This window comes from Sorex araneus, chromosome 2 (genome assembly GCF_027595985.1).
Source record: "Sorex araneus isolate mSorAra2 chromosome 2, mSorAra2.pri, whole genome shotgun sequence".
Lineage (NCBI taxonomy): Eukaryota > Metazoa > Chordata > Mammalia > Eulipotyphla > Soricidae > Sorex > Sorex araneus.
In genome coordinates, this window is record NC_073303.1 from 239,504,537 (window position 1) to 239,527,252 (window position 22,716).

At 59.6% G+C, this 22,716-nt stretch overlaps 1 protein-coding gene across 2 annotated transcripts; it reads left to right on the top strand.

The window, feature by feature from the left end:
- The first annotated feature begins 588 nt into the window (after positions 1-588).
- Positions 589-21,743, top strand: ADAMTS10 (ADAM metallopeptidase with thrombospondin type 1 motif 10). Of its 2 annotated transcripts, none has more exons than XR_008628436.1 (26): positions 589-631; positions 2,358-2,447; positions 3,776-3,963; positions 4,281-4,627; positions 5,853-6,009; positions 7,447-7,664; positions 9,088-9,171; positions 9,287-9,432; positions 9,841-9,884; positions 10,004-10,109; positions 10,812-10,958; positions 11,175-11,316; positions 13,504-13,611; positions 13,917-14,062; positions 14,145-14,208; positions 16,010-16,112; positions 16,183-16,316; positions 16,417-16,540; positions 18,362-18,442; positions 18,548-18,711; positions 18,820-18,946; positions 19,051-19,176; positions 19,904-20,108; positions 20,213-20,389; positions 20,468-20,630; positions 21,076-21,213. XR_008628436.1 is itself a non-coding variant. In XM_004614759.2 (26 exons), exons 3-26 carry the CDS (start codon positions 3,876-3,878, stop codon positions 21,183-21,185), a joined length of 3,315 nt encoding a protein of 1,104 aa, XP_004614816.1. In that variant the 5' UTR covers positions 589-631; positions 2,358-2,447; positions 3,776-3,875; the 3' UTR covers positions 21,186-21,743. The 2 variants fall into 2 exon arrangements, 1 of the variants encoding a protein (XP_004614816.1); XM_004614759.2 differs by having other exon boundaries at positions 19,047-19,176; positions 21,076-21,743.
- The last annotated feature ends 973 nt before the right edge of the window (positions 21,744-22,716 follow it).

Below are 22,716 nucleotides of genomic sequence, written 5' to 3' on the forward strand. Positions count from 1 at the left end.
AGCGGGGCGTCGGGGAAGGCTCTGCGCCGCCCTGGGCACCGCGCCTGGCGCACACGGGAGGTGCCCATCGCCCACTGGGTGGGGGGGGCAGACTGGCTCTCAATAAATAACAGCTGTTGTCGGTACAGCGGCGCCCCTTCCACTCCTTCCCTTCCCCCTGGACTCCACCTCTCTCTCCCCCACACCCCTGCCTCCCCTCTGCCTTCATTCCCCCTCACCCCTACCCAATGCTTTCTCCCCTTCTACCTAATTCTGCCCCGCACCCCCCAAAGCCCCTGGCTCCAACACCCTCCCCCATCCCCCATCCTGGCTTCTCCCTCCCCTCCTCCCTTGCATCCACATCTCCCCGCCCCCACCCCAGCCCCCACTGCCGGGCGGGGCGACCCCGCTCCCGGGGGTCCTGGCGGGGGTCCAGCCCGCGGCCCAGGCCGGACGGCGGCGGGCGGGCGGGGTTTCTGGGCGCGCGCGGTTTGGGTTTTTTTTTTCTCCCTCAGCCTGGCAGGAGGCTCAGGAAGTGGCGGCCCCGCGCCCCCTCCCCCGGCCACGCCGCCGCGCCCGCCCCCTGCTCCCTCCCGCCCTTCCTGCGCGCGGGGCCGGCGAGACGGAGGCGGACGGCGGCCGGGCGGGCGCGGTAATGGGGGGCCCCGCGGGGGGCGCCTTTGTGTCCGCGCGCGCCACGATCGCGGTTGGGGCTGGAACTGGGGGGTGTCGCGGCGTGGTGTCCCCAACTTAGGGGTGAGGCGGGGCGCGCCGGACGGCTGCAAAGCCTGCTGGAGCGAGAGAAAGAGCGAGAGCGTGTGCATGTGCGCGCGCGCGTGTGCGCGCCCACATACGTGTCCGTGCGTGTGTCTGCGCGCGCGTGGCGCCGTAACAGCCCCTCGGAGGGGTTGGTAGTGAGGGGACCTGGTGGGTTTGGGGGGGGTCGTTGCGTGAGCGCGCCCCAGGGGCGGCCCCTGCCCCCACTCCGCCTCCCGGTGTGTGGCCTCGGCACCGTGCGCGCGCGCGTGTCCTTGGGCACCGGCGGGCGCCCCGCCAAGTTCCGGCGCTTTCAAAGTGGTGTCTGGGCTGGGAGCGTGGCCCCGAGTGTGGACGTGTCTCTGGGGGGGTGTGATTGGGACCCGAGGCGTCTGTGATGCGTGGCGGCGGCGGGGGAGGGCGTTGGGGCTTGCTGGCTTTCCCAGTCTCCAAGTGGAGGTTCGTGGCCGCGCAGGTGTGGTGTCCCCCGGGACGAGGGGGCGGCTGTCACTGTGTGTTTGTGGGCGTGGGAGGCCACGGCTGCCTGTCTGTGGGGACCTCCAGCCCCTACGCTCCTGGCCTTTAATTTGTGGCAGATTGGGGGGAACCCGCTGGGGCGCCGCCGCCCCCCCCTCCCCCCCCCCCCCCCCCCCCGCCTTTCTCCTCCTGCTGCTTCCGCGGGGGCCTTTGTCTGGCTCCTGCCTGCCCAGATGTGCAGGGCCTGGGTGGAGGCAGCCTTGGGCTCCAGGGAGAGTGGGGGGGTGTGGGGGTGGGGCTGTGCTGCATCTCCAACCTCTGGGGTGCCAGGGGGCAGGAGATGGAGCCTGGCCCTGGGTCATTTCCTCCTGCTGCAGGGGGGGGGGTGGCCCTCCCCACCCGCACGCCCTCCCTCCTGCCTCCTGGGAGGAGAAGCTGGGGCGACTGGCCAGGCCTGGGCACACACACAAACACACACGGACACACACAGACACACACACCCCGTCACAGGCATTCACGTCAACAATCACAACATCCATCATACACCCAACCAATGACACAGATTTTCCTGAGAGCAAGAGAGTGCCAGCACACACATGCGCGTGTACACACACACACACATGCATAGTACACGCACATAGTACACACACATGGGCACATACTGGAGCTCCACCCTCTGCAGACATCTCTTCCCCACCTCCCTCCTGCCCCAGCCAGGCCTGCCCTTCCAGTCTGGAACCCCCCAATCTCCTCCCCCGGATCCCCACTCCCCCCGCCCCCCGCACCCCCCTACACTGTAGCCACACCAAGGAGGGCTGGACCACTAATCCTGATGTTCCCCCTCCTTCCTTCAGTGCTCCCTCACATCCCACCTGCGCCACAAGGTGGTTGGAGGGCGGGACGGGTGGGGGTTCAGGGGAGCCCAGATTTGGGGGGGACTTTGTCCGCCTCTCTGGGACAGGAGGTCAGAGGAGACTGGGTGCAGGGAGAGGCAAAGGCGGGGAGGAGGGTGCACTTCTGAGGAGGTGGTTGGGAACAGATGTAACCGGGAGGGGGCTGGCCAGGGGCGGGGACAAGGGTGGGGTTTCTGCAGCGCCCCCTGAATCCAGCTCCTAAAGAGCAGCTGGACTCCTGATCACACACAGCTTCCCAGAAGACACCAGAAGGTTCTCAGAGAGGAACTATCCGGCCAGGGGGGCTCACACCGCACCTCCCCAGAGAAGCCCTCCAGAGAGGTAATAATTAAATAAGCCCCCTGCCACTCCTGAAACCAGAACCCAGCAGAAGGGAGCGGCGGGGTCACGGGGTGTCTGGGAGTGAGCTCCCCGTCGCTGGAGGGGTCCAAGAAGAAGTGGGGAGTGTCGGCATAGACACGCGGGCAGGGGTGGGGGGAAACACAGGCTTCCAAGTCGGCATCTCGTTGAGAAGCTGGCTCGGTCTCTCCGAGCTGTTTGGGGAATCGACTCTCAGACTTGGCTGGGCCACAAAGAAAACAAGACAGTGTGTGATTAAGGGGGAAATTGCATGGAGGAGGAGGAGGGTGGAGACGGGAGTGGGAGGAGGGCTTGGCAGCCGGGGCCCGTGGCCCAGAGTGGCCCAGAGCAGTGTCTGCGGCGGGCGGGCAGGCGCAGAGAAGGGATAGAGGCTGGAGAAACCAGCCCTTCCAGAGAGGAGAATCCCCAAGGAGCAGAAACAGAGGGAGAAGCTGTCTCAAAACCTCAGATGCCCGAGGTGGCGATATCACCGGCGTGGGCAGCGCACCGGGCGCCTGCCTTGCATGCGGCAGACCCCAGTTCAATCCCTGGCATCCCTTATGGTCTCCCCGGCAGCCCGTGCCCCTACCCTGGCCAGCTGTAAGACGAGGACCAGGACTCCGCCCGTATGCCCCGCCTTTCTAGCCACGTGATCCAAGCCCCTCCCCCTTCCCCAGCCCGGTGAGGTTGGGGCAAATCCTTAAGCACTACGCGTCCACCCGCTTTATTAAACGGGGTTTCCTGCCGCCCAGACGTGACTGAGCACTTGCTCTGCTCGCGCCCTACATGCTGGAAGGCTGGGGTGATCCCTGGCACAGCCCTGAGCACCAGCAGGTGTGGCTCAAAAATCCCACCAGAGCGATAAAGAAGAGTCGGTTCTTCTCTTGCAGCCATTTCTTTGGTCTGGTATGGGGGAGGTCACGCCCTGGGGTGCTGGGAGGGCCCCTTCTCCTGCAGTGCTCACCAGGTGGCTAGGGATCCAACCCATGCCTCCTGCGTGCAAAACGTGTGCGCCAGGGCCAGAGCGCTTGCATTGCAATCGGCTGATCAGGGTTCGATCCCCAGTGCCCCATAGGGTCCCCTGAGCACCACTTGACATGGCCCCCAAACAAAATAAATACACAAGTGCCAGTCTGTCTGCGTGGGGTGGGAGGGGGAGGTTCTGGTGTGAAAACACCCAGACGTGCAGTGGGACCCTGCGTGCCCTAAAGGTGCGGGAGGAAGAAGGGCCGCCCATAATGCCTTGAGCATGCCACGGCCGCGGGGTCTGGGGCGCCCCAGCCACTTCTGACCCCCCTTCGCCTTCCCAGGAGCCCCGTGATGCTGCCCAGGCTGTGAACAGGGGAGGCGGCAACTGTGCAGGGCTGCTGGCAGCCGGGGCTGGGAGAGACATGTGGACACGTGACCTCTATGGCTCCCGCCTTCCAGATCCTCCGCTGGGCCCTCGCCCTGGGGCTGGGGCTCACTTTCAAGGTCACACAGGCCTTCAGGTCTCAAGGTAGCTCAGGACTGGGGCTGCGGAGGCGGGACTCAGTGCCTGGGGGCGGGGCCTGAGTCAGACCCTAGGGTGGGGGCGGGGCCTGGGAAGGGCGGGGCTCAGTGCAGACTCCAGGCTGGGGGCGGGGCCTGGGAAGGGGTGGGGCCCAGCACCACAGACCCTAGTCTGAGAAGGGCCAGGGCCCACAGCCAAGAGATGGAGCCCGGGGCTGGGCGTGGCCTGGGGTGGGGAATGGGTCCCAGTTCCAGGGAGGCGGGGCCCTGGCTCACGAAGCCACGCCCAGCAGCTGCCTTGGCATTCTTCTTTCTTGCCCACAGATGAATTCCTGTCCAGCCTAGAGAGTTATGAGATCGCCTTCCCCACGCGAGTGGACCACAACGGGGCGCTGCTGGCCTTCTCACCCCCCGCTCCACGGAGACAGCGGCGGGGCGCGGGGCCCACTGCCGAGTCCCACCTCTTTTACAAGGTGGCAGCCCCCAGCACCCACTTCGTGCTGAACCTGACACGCAGCCCCCGCCTGCTGGCCGGCCACATCTCCGTGGAGTACTGGACGCGGGAGGGCCTGGCCTGGCAGCGGGCCGCCACACCCCACTGCCTGTACTCCGGCCACCTGCAGGGCCACGCGGGCAGCTCCCAGGTGGCCGTCAGCACCTGTGGGGGTCTGGTGAGCTGGGGGTGGGCGGGCCTGGGTAGCAGGGTGGGGATGGGAGAGCAGGCTCACCCCAGGTTTGGGGTAGCTTGGAACAGCAGAAAGGGCGCTTGCCTTGCACGCAGCTAACCTGGGTTCAGTCCCTGGCACCCCTTAGGGTCCCATGACCCCCTCCAGGAGTGATATCTGTGCACAAAGCCAGAAGTAAGCTCTGAGCACTGCCGGGTGAGGCCCAGAAACAAAACCCAAAAGTGATGGAGAGATACTATGTGGGATCTTTGCACGAACTTCCAGCCCCCCAAAAGGCAGATGCTTTTGCCACTGAGCCCTCCCCAAGTCCTCATGGAAAATGTGTAAATATGTAAAGCGTTTTGAGCTGATCAGGACGTGTTAAGATGCAGGCAAAGCAGGCATGAGAGGAAAATGTATAGCCTTAGATCCAGCTCCAGAATAATGTGCTGAGCATCTCAAAGAATTAGAAATTAGGGAGTGGAGTGAAAGTACAATGGGGAGGGTACTTGCCTTGCGGGTGACCAACCTGTGTTCAATCCCAAGCTCCTCAAAGAGTCCCACGAACACTGCCAGGAGTGAGTCCTAAGTGCAGAGCCAGGAGTAATCCCTGAGTATCACTTAGTGTGGCTCAAAACAAGAAGAAAAAGAATGGAGAGAGAGGGGGCTGGAGTGATAGCAGTTTGTCTTGCACGTGGCTGACCCGGGTTCAATTCCCAGCGTCCCATATGGTCCCTGAGCACTGCCAAGGAGTAATTCCTGAGTGCATGAACCAGGAGTAACCCCTGTGCACCACCCGGTGAGACCTAAAAGGAAAAAAAAAAGAATGGAGAGAGCGTGCAGGGGTAAAGGTGCCCAACTTTGCTTCAGTCCGTGGCTTCTCATATCCCTTGAGCACTGTCCAGAGTGATCCCATGTACCACCACTTGTGATTCCGCCCTCCCCCCCAAAAAAAAATTAGAAAAGAGAGCTGAAATGATAGTATAGCAAGGTGCTTTGCACGCAGCTGACCCAGGTTCAAACCCCAGCACCGCGCAGGGTTCCCCAATCCCTGCCAAAAGTGATTCCTGAGCACAGAGCCAGGAGTCAGCCAAGTGTGGCCCAGAAGCCAAATAAATAAAGGAAGAAATAGATCAATCTAAGGCCTGGAAGACAGAAGGATGGAAATCATGCAGCGGTTCCTGGGAATGGCCCTAATCCAATGTTCTGTTCTGTTCCCCGCTCCCCACAGCATGGCCTAATTGTGGCCGACCAGGAAGAATATTTGATCGAGCCCCTGCATGGGGAGGGCAAAGGGGTTCAGGGCCCAGAGGAGAGCGGCCCCCACGTGGTGTACAAGCGTTCCTCCCTGCGGCACCCTCACTTGGACACAGCCTGTGGGGTGAGAGGTAGGTCTGGGGAGGGGGGAAAAGGGAGCGGAGGCATCTTGACTTTGAAGTTGAGGTTCGAGGGTGTATTTCCTTGTTGAGGGCCGCCAAGCTACTGCGAAGGGGGCTGTGGGGGTGTGGGAACGGTGATGAGACTTCTAGGGGCACAGAGCAAGGAAGCAGCTCAACCATTGCCTGAGTTGATGGCTGCGGCTCTCAGTCCACACTGACTTAAGTTTTTTTTTAATTTTTTTTCTTTTTGGCTTATTGGGTCACACCCGGCATGTTTATTTTATTTAAATTTTTTTTTTTTTGCTTTTTTGGGGGGTTCACACCTGGCAATGCACAGGGGTTACTCCTGGCTCTGCACTCAGGAGTTACCCCTGGCAGTGCTCAGGGGACCATATGGGATGCTGGGAATCGAACCCGGGTCGGCCACGTGCAAGGCAAACGCCCTACCCGCTGTGCTATTGCTCCAGCCCCCTTATTTATTTATTTATTTATTTATTTATTTATTTATTTATTTATTTTGCTACACCCGGCATGCTTAGGAGTCACATTCCTGGCTCTGCACTCAGGAATTATTCCTGGCATTGCTCAGAGGATCCAAGGGATGCCGGGGATTGAACCTGGATTAGTCACAAGCAAGGCAAACGCCTTAGCTGCTGTACTATCGCTCTGGCCCCAACTTCGGGGTAGTTCGACCCGGCGCGGTGATCACGGACACTTGCCTGTGATCCTGATGAGCAGTGGAAGAGCTGCCCACCAACTGGAAGGTCGAATGATGGGGGTGAAGCCCTAGGACAGCAGGGACAGCTTTTGCCTTGCATATGGCTGACGGGGATTTGATCCTTGGCATCTAATAGGGTCCCCACAGCACAGCCAGGGGTTCATCCTGGCCCCAAAACAAAACAACAAAATTAAATGTCGAGGTGCTGGAGTGATAGCACAGCGGGTAGGGCATTTGCCTTGCACGCGGCCAACCCGGGTTCGATTCCCAGCATCCCATATGGTCCCCTGAGCACCACCAGGGGTAATTCCTGAGTGCAGAGCCAGGAGGAACCCCTGTGCATCGCCAGGTGTGACCCAAAAAGCAAAAAAAAAAAGAAAAAAAGAAAAAGAAAAAGAAATGGGCAGCAAGTCTGGCTGGAGAATGAGATGCTGAAAGGTGGGCCAAGAAGTTAGAATTGTGGGGCTGAAGAGATTGTAGAGAGTAGCGGGATTGGTGTTGCACGTGGCCTCCCTCTCCAAAAAAAAAAAAACAACATAGGGCTGGCATAGAAAGTGGTCTGATTGGAAAACTAAGAAGCCTTTCGCTGTGGCCGCCGCCAGGGGGCGCTGTGCCCGGGGGCCCACCTCGCTGCAGAGCTGCAGAGGTTCAAGGCTCCAGAAACCCGAAGCGCTGGGCAGAGGGGTCAGGGCTGATGGCAACGCTAACGGAGACACGCTCCGTTCCAGATGAGAAACCGTGGAAGGGGCGGCCGTGGTGGCTGCGCACGCTGAAGCCGCCGCCTGCCCGGCCCGCCAGCAACGAGACCGAGCGGGGCCAGCCGGGTCTGAAACGCTCCGTCAACCGGGAGCGCTACGTGGAGACCTTGGTCGTGGCCGACAAGATGATGCTGGCTTACCACGGGCGCCGCGACGTGGAGCAGTACGTGCTGGCTATCATGAACATTGTAAGTGCTCCCCTCCTCCCTGGGCCTGGAACCCCGGGATCCTGGAGCCCAGCCTCTGGAGATCCCGGCAAGGGACGTCACTCCCACCTCGCCTCTCTGCACCCCAACAATGAAAAGACTCAGCTCAGGCTACTGGCTGGAAGTGTTGGCTTGAATCCATGCCCAGATGGGTAGAAATCGGTGCCATGTTTTTGATTTTTTTCCCTCTCCATTTAGGGAGAGTTTTGGTGTCAGATGTTACGGTATTTAGGGGGACCGTGTGGTGCTGGGGGTTAAACTTGGTCCGCAAAGCCTTCAGTCACCATATTAAACTCGCACTCTCTGCCTTCCCAAATCTCTGCCTCACGGGTAGTAGCCTGTCTGGGGCAAATTAATGCATGAGCTCTCGACCTCGGTTTACCCATCTGCAAAGCCCTCTGGTGGAATGGTGTGTGGATGCTGGAATATTGTATACCTGACACCTGGTCCTTGAGCTGGAGAGATAGACCAAGGGTGCTTGCCTTGAAAGTGATCAGTAGACCTGGATTCGATCCCTGATACCACATAAAGGTCCCCAAGCCCTGCCAGGAGTGATCCCTGAGCACTGTGGCCCAAAACCAAGCAAACAAAAAGATTCTTTCTGCTACCACTGCTTCTGTTCCTAGCCCTGCCTTCCTCCACGTTCCCTAAAACCTACCTGGGCTTCAGGGTGCAGTGAGGCTCCAGGATCTCTATAAATGTTTCATTGGTACCTACTTACCCCTCCACCAGTTCCTCCTTTGTCATCTCTCTCCCAACTCCCTGTCCGTCCTGTGGTCCCACGTCACACGGGGACCATCAGACAGTGGGTTGAGGCCAGATGCGTTGCTCACCCTGGCTGATCCCCTTTCTCTAGATATGCAAGCAGCCAGAAGGTGAGACACGGGTGAGTGGTGCTCACTGGCGGACAGACCCAGGGCATAGAGTTTCTGGGGTGGGGGTATGGCGTGCCTAGAGGCTGTTCCCAGCTCTGTGCTCAGTAGCGACCCCTGGTGGTACTCAGGGGACCCCTTCAGTGCCTGGGATAGAACTGGGGTCAGCTGCATGCCAGGCATGCACCTTAAACCCTGTCCTGGGGCTGGAGCGATAGCACAGCGGGTAGGGCATTTGCCTTGCATGCGGCCGACCTGGGTTCGATTCCCAGCATCTCATATGGTCCCTTGAGCACCGCCAGGAGTAATTCCTGAGTGGTTTTTTTTTTGGGGGGGTCACACCCGGTGATGCTCAGGGGATCCTCCTGGCCCTGTGCTCGGGAATTACTACTCCTGGCGGTGCTCAGGGGACCCTATGGGGTACTGGGGATCAAACCCCCATATGCAAGGCAAGCGCCCTCCCCGCTGTGCTCTCTCGGAGCAGGTCCTGGGCGCCTCTTAAGACTCGGTCTCTCTTGTTTCTTGGAGGTCAGGTTGCCAGACTGTTCCAGGACTCGAGTCTGGGAAACATCATCAATATCCAGGTGACGCGCCTCATTCTGCTGACGGAGGACCAGGTACGAGGGCCCCAACCCCCTTCCCCAGGCAGGCTCCCCCTGCCACCCTCCCCTGGATGAATGGCCCCCAGGCACCTGACACTCTTCACTTCGCCACCCCTCGCCCCATCCTTAGCCCACCCTGGAGATCACCCACCATGCTGGGAAGTCCCTGGACAGCTTCTGTAAGTGGCAGAAATCCATCGTGAACCGCGGTGGCCACGGCAACGCCATCCCCGAGAATGGCGTGGCCAACCACGACACTGCGGTGCTCATCACACGGTGAGGGGAACCCGCAGAGGCTACAGGGGGTGGGGCGGGGTGGGGAGACAGGAGGCTGAGTGCTAGGGCAGTGGGGAAGGCACTTGCACGGAGCCAGGATCAATCCTTGGTATCCAGAGTCCCTGGAGCACCGCCAAGAGTAATTCCTGAGTGCAGAGCCAGGAGTAAGCTCTGAACATCGCCGGGTGCAGCCTAGTCCCCCAAAACAGGGGTCACTTTTGCTGGGAGAGATGGAGTGGCTGGGAAGCCAGGGGGTCACGGCTGCTGAGAATGTGGGGAGGGGCAGTGCTTTGGGCGCAGAGATCCACATGCATTCTTTGCATCAGTGGATCATTCAGTTTTTCATCTGCAAGCCCGGCTGACAGCTTCTGGGGTGTCAGCCCCCTTACTGCCCTCCTCTTCCCGCAGCTACGACATCTGCATCTACAAGAACAAACCCTGTGGCACGCTAGGTACTGACGCCCGCGCTGGGTAATCCCAGTGCTGCCCGACGGGGTGGGGAGAGGTGCGAGTGGTGGACGGAGGGGACAGAGAGCCCTCCAGCGCTTCACCTGGCACCCACATTTCCCAGGCCTGGCCCCTGTGGGGGGAATGTGCGAGCGGGAGAGAAGTTGCAGCATCAATGAGGACATAGGCCTGGCCACCGCCTTCACCATCGCGCATGAGATTGGCCACACGTGAGGCGTGGGCGGGGCCTGAAAGGGAGGGGCTTGATGGGCGGGGTTAGTGGCAAGGGCCCAGCCAATAAGACAAGTAAACCAGGGTTACCTTAGGGGATTTTTTTGTTTGTTTTTGGTCCACACCAGCTATGCTTAGAGATCACTCCTGGCAGATCACTTGGGGGACCCTATGTGGTGCTGGAAATCAAACCTGGGTTTGCCACATGCAAGGGAAGAACACTACCCATTGTACTGTCTCTCTGGCCCCTTGTTTTTTGGGTTTTCTTTAGAAGGGGATGGGCGGGACACCTGGTGTTCAGGAATATTCCTGGCTCAGGGACCACGAGGGGCCAGGGATCAAAGCCAAGGCTTCGGCCCTTTGAACCAGCTCTCTCTCTGCCTCCTCTCCGGGTTGCTTGTTTTTTGTTTTGGGGTCGCACCCGGCGGTGCTTGGGGATTAATTCTGAGGGGGGTTGGGGACCATAAGTGGTGTCAAATCGATGGCGTGCAAAGCAAGCACCTGACCCACAGTACTATCTCTCCAGCCTGCTCTCTTTTTGGTGTTGGGCAACGGACTTCCAGGAGTGCTCGGAGCCATACCTTCCACACCTCAGTGGAGAGAAAAGAGACGTGTGGAGCTGGGATGGAAGTTAGGGCGGTTCACAGGTGGGGCCAGACACCCTCCCACTGAACCCCATTCCCAGGGCCCGCTCTGTCTAGGTTTGGTATGAACCACGACGGCGTGGGCAACAGCTGTGGGGCCCGGGGACAGGACCCCGCAAAGCTCATGGCTGCCCACATCACCATGAAGACCAACCCCTTCGTGTGGTCCTCCTGCAGCCGGGACTATATCACCAGCTTCCTGGAGTGAGGATGGAGAGGGCGGGGCATAAAGGAGGGGGCGGGGTATAAGATGATGGGCGGGGCTGGGAGCAGAGTGTGGTTCAGGGGGTGGGGCGATGGGGCAGAGTGGGCGGGGCATGACGGATGGGCGGGGCGAAGGGGGCGCTGTCATTCATCCATTCACCCAGCCCCTGAGCTTTTCAGGCCTGTCTGCCTGACACTTGCTTCCTCTCCCTGCAGCTCAGGCCTGGGGCTCTGTCTGAACAACCGGCCCCCCAGGCAGGACTTCGTGTACCCGACGGTTGCACCCGGTCAGGCCTACGACGCGGACGAGCAGTGCCGCTTCCAGCATGGCGTCAAATCGCGTCAGTGTAAATTCGGGGTAGAGAGAGCCTTCCTGCTTTCCTTCCTGGGGAGGGAGGGCTGAGACCCCCCGCGGTGGGGGGCCTCAGCGGGGATGGGGAGGGAGAGAGCCAGGAAAGTGGGGTGAGCCGTCAGGGAGCTGGATCCAGGGTGCATGATACACAGATATATCACAAACAAGCAAGAATGGGGTTCCAAGTTTTCCAGACCCTTGATTTGGGGGGGAGAGGTACCTCCTAGGGGCCATTCCTGGTGATGTTCAAGCCCAGCAGTGATGGGGGACTGAGGACCACACCTGGAGGTGCTCAGAGACCTTTGGGACTGGGAATTAAACTCAGGGCTTTGAGTCCCAGATTTGGAGGCTGGGCTGGAAGAGGAGGCTGGCCTCAGGATCCTGCAGCTGAAGCCAGATTGGGGGGAAGGGCTGTTTTTTCCCTTTTTCTTTTGTTGGTGGGGGGCTCGAGCCCAGTATACTAATTAGGAGTTCAACAGTTACGACAGATGGTTCTGTGGGACTTTGCTGTACCACAAATGGAAGCTCAGTTCCTGCATGCAAAGCCCACTGAACTGACTCCTAGCCTCTATTTTATTGGGGGGGTCTGTTTGTTGGTATTGGGGAGCCATACCCAGAGATGCTGAGGGCCGTGGGGGGGTACATCCAACCCAGAGTCTCATTTGGGCCAGACAGTGCTGCTCGCCACCGCCTTCCCCTCTCACCCCGCCTTACTCCCCCAGCTCCCCTAGCCCTGGGCAGTTTTTAACAAAACATCCAGATATGGCCACAAGTCACTTGCCTGTGAATGAACCATCTTCCCCACTTGGCCAGAAACTGGACAGAGGTTTCCAAGGACACTCCAGTCCTAGCCCCTGAGTCCCACGGGCTGGATCACGAGATTTTCAGCCCTCAGTCCTTGAGTGGCCAAAGCTCTGAAGCCGATCACTTCCCTCGGCTTGAACATCCATCCCCAAAGCCCCTTCTGCACAGAAAAGCAAGCTTGGGACACCTAAAGAAGCAAACTCTTCACTTTTTTTTTGGGGGGGGCTAGGGTTGGGGTCTCCATTGGTGCTTAGGGATCACTCCTGGCAGTGGTGGCCCGGGATAGGCCACATACAAGGCCAGTGCTATACAAGCCCTGTGTTATCTCCAAAGGAAAACACGGAGAGATGGAGATCGGGTGGGCAAGGGGGTCTGAGATGTGAGGCCAGAAGCCAGTGGGGCTGCCCAGAGATACTCATCTGAACTCCAAGGAGCAGAGTGGCTGGTCTCCTGGGTGAGACCCAGTGTTTGGTGGTACCTACACGCAGTGCCAGGGTGTGGTCTGGTTCAAGCAGGGTGCAGGTGGGAAGGAAGGAGACTGGCTTTTCCTTGGGGCATTGGAGGACCATCTCCCACGTAAGCCCACCCCAACTTTGTTCCTTCACAACCTTCCAGCAATGAAAGCTTTCTTTCTTTCTCTCTTCCTTTTTTTCTTTTTGGGTCACACCAAGCGATGCTCAGGGGTTACTCCTGGCTCCGTACTCAGGAATTACTCCTGTCGGTGCTGGGGGAATCATATGGGATGCCGGAGATCGGACCTGAGTCAGCCACGTGCAAGGCAAACGCTCTACCGGCTGTACTATCGCTCCGGCCCCTTTCTTTCTTGTTTTGGGTGATACCCAGTGCTGCTCAGGGCTTACTAAAATGGCTCTGCTCTCAGGGATCACTCCTGGCAGGCTTGCGGGGGGCCATATGTAGTGCCAGGGACTGAACCCAAGCCAACTGCATGCAAGACAGACGCCCTACTCACTTGGCCCCTAGGTTAGAATTCTTGTTTGTTTTGGTTTTGATTGACAGTGCTGGCAGCCTCTTCCTGGCTCTGGGTATTAGAAGATGCCCTGCAGCCCTCTGAGCCCCTTGCCCTGCCTCCAGACTACCTTAAAATCCAGGCTGCCCCCTTTGTACTATCTCTAGGAAGCCAGAGCCAGCTGTGTCTATTCCCTCTCACTCACACAGTAAAATCAGGGGGACGGAGTGTTTATGGCGCGCCTTGGTGTTTTAAATGCGCCTGAGAAGTAGAGATGATGCGACACGGGACCCGAGGGTGAGGGCGCCCCTGGCTGGCCTGCAGTGCGCAGTGCGCAGCGGCCGGGGTCCTCGTGAGCTGGGCGGGCTGCCCCAGAGAGAAAGGTGGGGGACGCGAGCCTGAGCAGGCACCTTGGCCCGCAGGAGGTTTGCAGCGAGCTGTGGTGTCTGAGCAAGAGCAACCGCTGCATCACCAACAGCATCCCGGCCGCTGAGGGCACCATCTGCCAGACCCGCACCATAGATAAGGGGGTGAGTCTGAACCCAAGGCGGGGCTCCGCCCACTGACTAGCCCCGCCCACACCGGGCAGCAAATCGGGCCCGCCCCCGCGACGTGGTCACGCCCATTATCTCTAGCCACGCCCCTGCACTGATCAGTATCATTTCCATCATTCTAAGGGCTGCCCAGGGCCATGCCCCTTTCCTGATCAAAGGCATCCGCTGTCTTACCTGTTCCCAGACTTTGCTGGGAAGGGGGTTAAGTCCTGGGGGTGGATGGAGGGTACCAAGGGGCGTGCAGAGTCTGAAGATCCCGTTTCACCCCACCCCACCCGCAGTGGTGCTACAAAAGGGTTTGTGTCCCCTTTGGGTCGCGGCCGGAGGGTGTGGACGGAGCCTGGGGTCCGTGGTCCCCGTGGGGTGACTGTAGCCGGACGTGTGGCGGCGGCGTGTCCTCATCCAGCCGGCACTGCGACAGCCCCAGGTGGGCTCTGGGGATTTCCTGCAGGGAGTGGGTGAGGGCCCAGCCCCCTGCCATCTCTCAGATCTCCCCTCCCCGCTTCCAGGCCAACCATCGGGGGCAGGTACTGCCTGGGTGAGAGGCGGAGACACCGTTCCTGTAACACTGACGTGAGTTACACCCCAAACCCCAGGATCTGAGTGGGTTTTCCCCAGGCACCCCCACATTTTGAGGGTGAGGTGGGGGGGCCCCTTTGCTACTCCCCAGAGGTCCAGTTCCTTCTGGTGCTTTCAGTGAGACGAGGCTAACACCTTGAAGTCACTGATCACCCCCAACCCCCCCTCCCCAGCTACAGAGCCGCCCCCTCCCATTACAGCTTAGAGAACCACCTGAATTTCTTTGCAACCCCCACACCAAACTTGCGCCTTGCCTGCACTCTTCACTATCTAGCCAGCTGCTTCTTCCATCTCTTCTGCCCACATATTTCCTATTTGGGGGGTAGGTTCTAGCCAGAATTCTATTTTTCTTTTTATTTGGCTTTTTGGGCCATACCCGTGATGCTCAGGGCTACTCCTGGCTCTGCACTCAGGAATTACTCCTGGCAGTGCTCGGGGGACCATATGGGATGCTGGGAATTGAACTCAGGTCGGTCGCATGCAAGGCAAATGCCTTACCCGCTGTGCTATTGCTCCAGGCAGAATTCTGCTCCACATTTTCTTTCAGCCTCATCCCAGAGTTCATGTCCCTCCTTTAAAAAAAAAAAAATGGGAGGGAGCCCACACCTGGCAGTGCTCAGGACTAACTCCTGTTCAGGGATCACTCGTGCTGGGGCTCAGGGGTCACCTTGGGGTGCCAGGGATCGAACCTAGGTTGGCCTTGAGCACCCTGCCTGCTGTACTATCTCTCTCTCTAGCCCTAAATTTTAGAAATTGTGTGTGAGAGAGAGAGATGAAAATTGGCAGGCAGTGGAACAGGGTGGAGGGGATAGGAGGGAAACTGGAAAACTGGGACCATTGTTGGAGGGAAAAGTACACTGATGAAGGGTCAGGTGTTGGAACATTATATGACTGAAATCCAATCATGAACAACTTTGTAAATATGTATATCACTATGATTCAATTTAAAAAATAAGTAAGTGGAGGGGCTGGAGCAATAGCATAGCAGGTAGGGCATTTGCCTTGCATGCAGCCAACCTGGGTTCGATTCCCAGCATCCCATATGGTTCCCCGAGCGAGCACCGCCAAGGGTAATTCCTGAGTGCATGAGCCAGGAGTAACCCCATGTGCAACGCCAGGTGTGAATCAAAAATAAAGCAAATAAATAAATAAATGGAGAAACATATTTTTAAATAAATAAATAAAATAAAAGGGCCAGAAAGGGAGTATGGCAGGAAGGGCACCTGCCTTGCACTTGGCCAAGCCGGCTTCAGTCTCCGGAACTGCATATGTTCCCTACCAGGAGTGATCCCAGAGTGCTGAGCCAGGAATCAGCCTTGAGCACCGCCAGATGTGGCCCCCAAAACAAAACAAAAATAATCAATTTCATCTAGGCACCCTGGTTTACAAAGTTATTATAGTTGAGATTTTGTTAGTTTTGGGGCCACACCTAGTGGTAGGTGCTCAGGGCAGAGATCACGTGACCATATGGGATGCTGGAACCCAAACACGGTCGGCCTTACTTTCTGTACTATGGATCTGGCCCTAAGTTGAGGGTTTTTGTTTGGGGGGGGGGGCTATTTTTTCGGTTTTGGTTTACTGGAGAACGTAGCATGTTCGGGATGAAGTGCAGGGGGGACTTTTTGAGCCAGATATGGCTTGCCCAGTCTCCCTCCCTCCCAGTGTGGGATCTTGGTCCTCTCTTAGGGAGCAGCCGGGGTGAGGCCAGCCGCCCAGTCTCTCCTGGCCCTTCCCAGCTGCCTCCCACCCCCAGACCCTAAATCCGTTGCCTCTCATCCGGCCCCTGCTCCCCCAGGACTGCCCCCCAGGCTCCCAGGACTTCCGGGAGATGCAGTGTTCGGAGTTTGACAGCATCCCCTTCCGCGGGAAATTCTACACTTGGAAGACGTACCGGGGAGGTGAGTGAGGTGATGAAGGCAGCGGGTGCGGGAATCCCCTCTGGCGTGCTGAGTGCAGCGCCCCCTGCAGGCGGCGTGAAGGCTTGCTCGCTCACCTGCCTGGCAGAAGGCTTCAACTTCTACACGGAGCGGGCGGCCGCCGTGGTGGACGGTACTGCCTGCCGCCCCGACACCGTGGACATTTGCGTCAACGGCGAGTGCAAGGTGGGTGGGCTTCCTGGCGGGGTGGGGGTGGGGTGCGGAGGAGGTGCCCGGGCGGGGGGGAGGGGCGTCGCCCTGACCCTCATGCCTCCCCCTCCCCCAGCACGTGGGCTGTGACCGAGTGCTCGGCTCCGACTTGCGGGAGGACCGGTGTCGGGTATGCGGGGGTGACGGAAGCGCTTGCGAGACCATCGAGGGGGTCTTCCACGCCGCCTTGCCCAGCAGCGGTGAGACACCCCGCCCCCCCACACACCCCACTTTCTTCTCTTGCGCCTCAGGAGCGCCTGGGAATTGGGGACAGGGCCGTCCCCACAGCAGTGACCCAGATGACAGCTTCTCAGGCCCAGGGGCTAATTGGGGAGGGGGTGCTCAGTGAACCCTCCAAAAATCCTGCGGGTCTCCCCCAGACTAGGCTCAGGAACTGTCTTGGGTTCTGGGACGATGAATGTGTCCAAGTGGTGGGTGCTGAAATCTCACCCCTTCCTTGAGCTTTCTTTTTTTGGGGGGGAGGGGCTCTCCATTCACCAAGAAAAAACTTATTGGGGATCAGGGGGTACATTCAGAAAGTGGGCTGAGGGCCGGAGAGATAGTACAGCGCTTAGCCTTGCACACAGCTGACCCAGGTTCCATCCCTGGCACCATGCATGTTCCCCTGTGCCCCACTAGGAGTGATCCCTGAGCACAGAGCCAGGAGTCAGTCCTGAGCACTGCCAGGTGTGGTCCAAACCTCCCCCCCACACACACACACACCAAAGAAGGAAAGTGGGTGATGAACTTAACCCTCGGAACCCAGTCTTAAAATGAAGGAGAGAGACCCCAAGATCTGTGGGGCGGGGTGGGGGGGTATAGAAAATGTCATGAGAGTAGAAGCTGGCATTACTCCCAAGGGTGGTGGGAAAGGGTCCCCCGGATCTAGCTTCCGGCCACCCAGACTGGAGTGTGACGTGTGGGCCACTCCCTGAGCCCCAAGCCCAGAAAAGACCATGAAGAGGAAGCTGAGACATGTTCCAAAGCCTTGGCAAGGGGCATGATAGGTGTGAGGAAAGAGCGAGGGGGGAATTTGGGGAGAGGTGGCAGGGGGCGCTGAAGTCCCATGGGGCTGCCACACAAAGTGAGGACTTGTCGGGGATGCAGAAAAGATGCTATTTTGGGGGTCGGAGAGATAGTGCAGCAGGTGGGGCTCTGGCCTTGCACACGGCTGGCCCTTATGCAGCCCCCAGCGTCCTATAGGATCCCCCGAGCACCATCATGAGTGACCTGAATGCAGAGTCACTGAGTCAGCCCTGAGCACCGCCAGATGTGGCCCAAAAACCAAAATTAAAAAAAAAAAAAGATGCTGGTTTGGTTGCCAGAGGGATAGGGATACGCTATTAGGACGTTTCTGAGATGAGCAGAAAGAAGACAGAGAGTTGGGCGTGTTCAGGCTTGATCCCCCACCCTCCGAGGGTTCCCCTGCTCTGGATGTAGGGGTGGGCACATTAGGCTAGAAAGTGGAGGAGAGGCTGAACCCATAGTCCAGCACGGAGGGCCTTGCCTTGTGCACCGCGGACCCCAGCTCGATCCCCAGCATCCCACAGGGTCCCCGAGGCGGCCAGGAGTGATCCCTGAGTGCAGTCAGGAGTCAGCCCTGAGCACCGCCGAGCATGACCCAAAAACTAACTAACTGAAAGGAGTGGAGGAAACTTGAGCAGCGGCAATTAAATTAGTCGGGGGGGGGGGGGTAAATAGCCCAAGACTGAGGAAGCGGCCACCGTGTGCCCACTTCTCTCTGGGCGCGGGGAAGGTCACTTTGGGGTGAGAGTCAGGGGACTTGAGCCTGTCCTTGCTGGCCAAAGCAGAGGTGGTGATTTTGTCATCTGTAAAACGAACCTGATGCTTCGCAGGGCTAGAGCTGGGGGTGCAATGTGTCTGTGTGTGTGTCTGTGTCTCTGTGTGTTGTGGGGGGTGTTTTCTATAGGAGCTCAGTAAAATCATAGTTGGAACCCGGGGCGCACAGCCATGTGGGTGGGGATGGGCCGGATGGGGACCTTCTGAGCTCCTCTGTGCAGGTTATGAGGAAGTCGTGTGGATCCCCAAAGGCTCCGTGCACATCTTCATCCAGGACCTGAACCTCTCCCTCAGCCACCTGGGTGAGTGGAGGGGGGGACATACGGGGGAGGAAGGGGGCAGCCTCCCCACCCCCCGCCCCGTGCTAGCCTTCAACCCCTGTCCCCCAACCGCGTGCTGCCCTCCAGCCCTGAAGGGAGACCAGGAATCCCTGCTGCTCGAGGGGCTGCCGGGGACCCCCCAGCCCCACCGCCTGCCCCTGGCCGGGACCACCTTTCAGCTGAGACAGGGACCAGATCAGGCGCAGAATCTGGAAGCTCTGGGGCCCATTAACGCTTCTCTGATCGTCATGGTAACAAGGGGGCAGGGCCAGTGTCCGGGGGCGTTGCGGGGCTGGCAGTCCACTTAGATGCGCCCCCTGGCCCCTACCACACACACACACACACACACACCCGTCCAGGTGCTGGCCCAGACTGAGCTTCCTCCCCTGCGCTACCGTTTCAACGCCCCCATCTCCCGGGACTCGTTGCCGCCCTACTCCTGGCACTACGCGCCCTGGACCAAGTGCTCGGCCCAGTGTGCGGGCGGTGAGGCTGCGCATGTGGGGTCCCGAGGAGGGGAGGGCGCGGGGTGGGTGGGGTGGGCGGGGCAGGGGGGAAACTGAGCGGGGCCCCTCGCCGCCCCCAGGCAGCCAGGTGCAGGCGGTGGAGTGTCGCAACCAGCTGGATAGGTCGGCGGTGGCCCCCCACCACTGCAGCGGGCACAGCAAGTTGCCCAAGAGGGAGCGTGCCTGCAACACGGAGCCCTGCCCACCCGAGTGAGTGACAGCCGGGGCAGGGGCGGGGTGAGCTCTGGGGGCGGGACAGCCATGGGGCGTGGCTATCAGATGGGGCGTGACTGCATCTTGGGGTGGGGCTATTGTAGAGGGTGTGGGCGGGGCCAAAAGGAGAGCCCCGCATGGAATCTGGGTTTGCCTCAGGCTACCCCGTGTAGGTACAGGATAATGGGGTTCCAGCTCGAAGGCCACCGCTCAGCCGTAGAGCACTTGACCTTAAAGATGTGAGCCCTGCCACCGTTTCATTTCCAGCTCCTCAAAAAATAGTAACAATAATAATAGGGGGTGGAATGACAGTACAGCAGGTAAAGGCATTTGCCTGGCACCTGGCCAGTCCAGCTTCAATCCCTGGCGCCACATCCGGTCCTCTGAGCCTGCCAGGAGCGATCCCTGAGCACAGCTGGGTGTGGCCCCAAGACAAATAATAACCTTGGAATAAATCATCAGTCGAAGGGGCTGGAGTACAGCGGGTAAGACGCTTGACTTGCACGTGACTGACCCGGTCTTCATGGCCGTACTGTAGAGGGTCGCCCAAAAGCAAAGCTATCAATAGAAGGGTTGGGGGGGGCTGCCCCCGCCCCCCACGTCCATTCGCAGGAGCAACTATCCCTCACGAGCTGGCCTTTCACTGGAGGCGGGTATGCAAGTGTCCCAGAAGGGAGATGTCCTGCGGACCCTCTCAGCACCCCAAACCTCCTTTTTCCCCCAGGTGGGTCGTGGGAAACTGGTCCCACTGCAGCCGCAGCTGTGACGCGGGCGTGCGTAGCCGCTCCGTGGTGTGCCAGCGCCGTGTGTCCGCCTCGGAAGAGAAGACGCTGGACGACAGCGCCTGCCCGCAGCCGCGCCCCCCGGTGCTGGAGGCCTGCCAGGGTCCCGTCTGCCCACCGGAGTGGGCCGCCCTGGAGTGGTCAGAGGTCAGCTGCCCCCTGCCCGCACCTGCCTTGCGAAGCATCCTCCTCCCCCGTTTCCTGCTCTGTGCTCTTCAGACGGACCCTGAAATGCCCCTTTCCAAATGCAGTGCACCCCCAGCTGCGGGCCGGGTCTGCGCCACCGTGTCGTGCTGTGCAAGAGCGCCGACCACCTTGCCACCCTCCCCCCAGCACACTGTCCGCCCGCAGCCAAGCCCCCCACCACGCTGCGCTGCAATTTACGCCGCTGTCCCCCGGCCAAATGGGTGGCAAGCGAGTGGAGCGAGGTAGGCAGGCCTGCCCAGGAAAATGCAGGTGCTGGTGGGGGTGGGTGGAGCCGGAATCAGCAGCAGCTCCCCTTGCAGTGCTCGGGACCATGCGGCCTGGGGCAGCAGCAACGCACTGTGAGCTGCACCAGCCACACGGGTCAGCCCTCGAATGAGTGCCCCGAGGCCCTGCGGCCACCCGCCACTCAGCAGTGCGAGGCCAAGTGTGACAGCAGCGCGCCCCCTGGCCACAGCCCCGAAGGTAGGCGTGGTGGCCGCAGTGCACCTTCGTGGGCTCAGATGCTTCCCCCATCACATGTGTTTAGGGCCCAGAGAGATGACACAGCGGGGAGGGTGCTTGCCTAGCACAAGACCCAAGTGGGTTCAACCCCTAGCATCCCTTTGGGGTCCCCAGAGTCCCTGCCAGGAGTACAGAGGCCTGAGCCAGGAGTCAGGCCTGAGTTCTGCCGGGGTGTGGCCCCCAAACAAAATATAAATCAGCAAAAAAAGAAAACGTCGCCCAGGACCTTAGACTTGCGAGGCATGTCACGTGTGTGCCCCCTTTGAAGGGGGAGGAAACACAACTCACCCCAGGAAGGACTATGGGATGGGGGAGGGGGAGGCACTGCTCCTGCGGGCAGCGCGCCCAGCTGACACCTAACCCGCTAATCCCGCCCCCCGCCCCCATCCCTCCTCCCCGCTTGCAGAATGCAAGGATGTGAACAAGGTCGCCTACTGCCCCCTGGTGCTCAAATTCCAGTTCTGCAGCCGAGCCTACTTCCGCCAGATGTGCTGCAAGACCTGCCAGGGCCGCTAGGGGGAGCGCCCCGGGGCCTGGGAGGTGGGGCGAGGGCCACCTGCACACTTGGAGGAGCCCGAGAGAAAGGTGGGGAGCACGGATTGAAGGGTGGGAGAGAGCCGGAAGTTATTTATTGGGGCCCTCCTGCAGACTTCTGGCTACGGGGCGGAGAGAGACTGGCGGTGCCAGTTCAGGGCACCCCCGGTACTCCCCAGCTCCCCCCAAGTTCGTGGAGAAGCCTCGGCTCCCTGCCCCCCAGTGGTCGGAATATGTACTGTGAAGAGAAGGGGTGAGGGGGGTTCTCTACTCCCCAGCATTGCCCCTCAGTTCTGAGCTGGGATGTGGGGGGGAGGGTCTTTGTGCCTGCACGAGGGAGGGGGGTTGCACCGCTAACACCCTCTCGTCAAGAACCTCCCCTTCAGCTATAGGGGGTGCGGCAGAGCCGGGGAAACCTCCCCCAGCTTGGGTTCTGCCCGCCCCATGGGCACCCCAACTTCCAGATGGTGCTATACGCCCTGCCCTGCGGCTCCAACCATGACCAGGAAGCCCGACATTAATAAAATTCTGTCTCTTGTAGATTTCTGCCTGTGGGGGTGTCTGGGTGGGATATGGCAAGCCACGCCCCCTCCCCAACCCCTGCAGACGGAAGGGGTCCCAGCCCCTCTTACATCAACATTTCCGCCCCCTCCAACAGCCCAAAGACAGTTTTTTTTTTTCCTGACACACACTAAAGTCTAGAGATTCTAGGGCAAAAATAAAGCAGCTTGTGACTGAAGAGATTGCACAGCGGAAAGGGTGCTTGCCTGGGGTCGGTCCTCAGCATCCCAAAGGGTCCCCAGAGCACCCCCAGGAGTGATCCCTGAGTGCAGAGCCAGGAGTCAGCGCTGAGCACCGCTTTGGACCCCGGAAAAGAAAACAAAATACATATGTATCTATATGGCCAATCTCTTGGAAGATCCTAGATCTTTCCAAGAGGCCAGGTCTTGGGGCTTTTGTTAATGTGTTTCCTCTGCCAGGGGGACCCTCCGTCCTCTTCACCCTGTGTCTCATCAAAATTACCACCTCCTCCTTGGAGCCTCCCTGACGCTTCCATGGTGGTGGTGGGTGGGTGGGTATTGCCAAGCTAAGCCAATCTTGTTAGATGCCCAAAGTCCCTAGAGGGATGGCGATCCCCACCCTACCCCACGCCCTGCCAAGGTCAGAGCCGGCACCTACACTTCACGAATCATCTTACGTGTGTCTGGCGCTGCTGGTAGTAGTGAAGGGGGCTAAGTCTGGAGCTGACAAAGTCGGGGTCTGCACCTGGGTCCTGGTATACCCTCTGCTCCTGCCACAACCCCACATACATGCACACATGCGCGTCCCATCTTACGCACGCCCCTTCCTGTACATGCACGCGCACGCCCGCTCTTGCACCCACGTGCACGCGCATACTGGGCTCCAGGCTCACACCCGTCATTAGGTCCTCTGGAGAGACCCCAGCAGCCCCAATGACTCCCGAGGTCACCCCGGAAAAATGTCATCAGTGCCCTGCTCACCACCAGGCTTG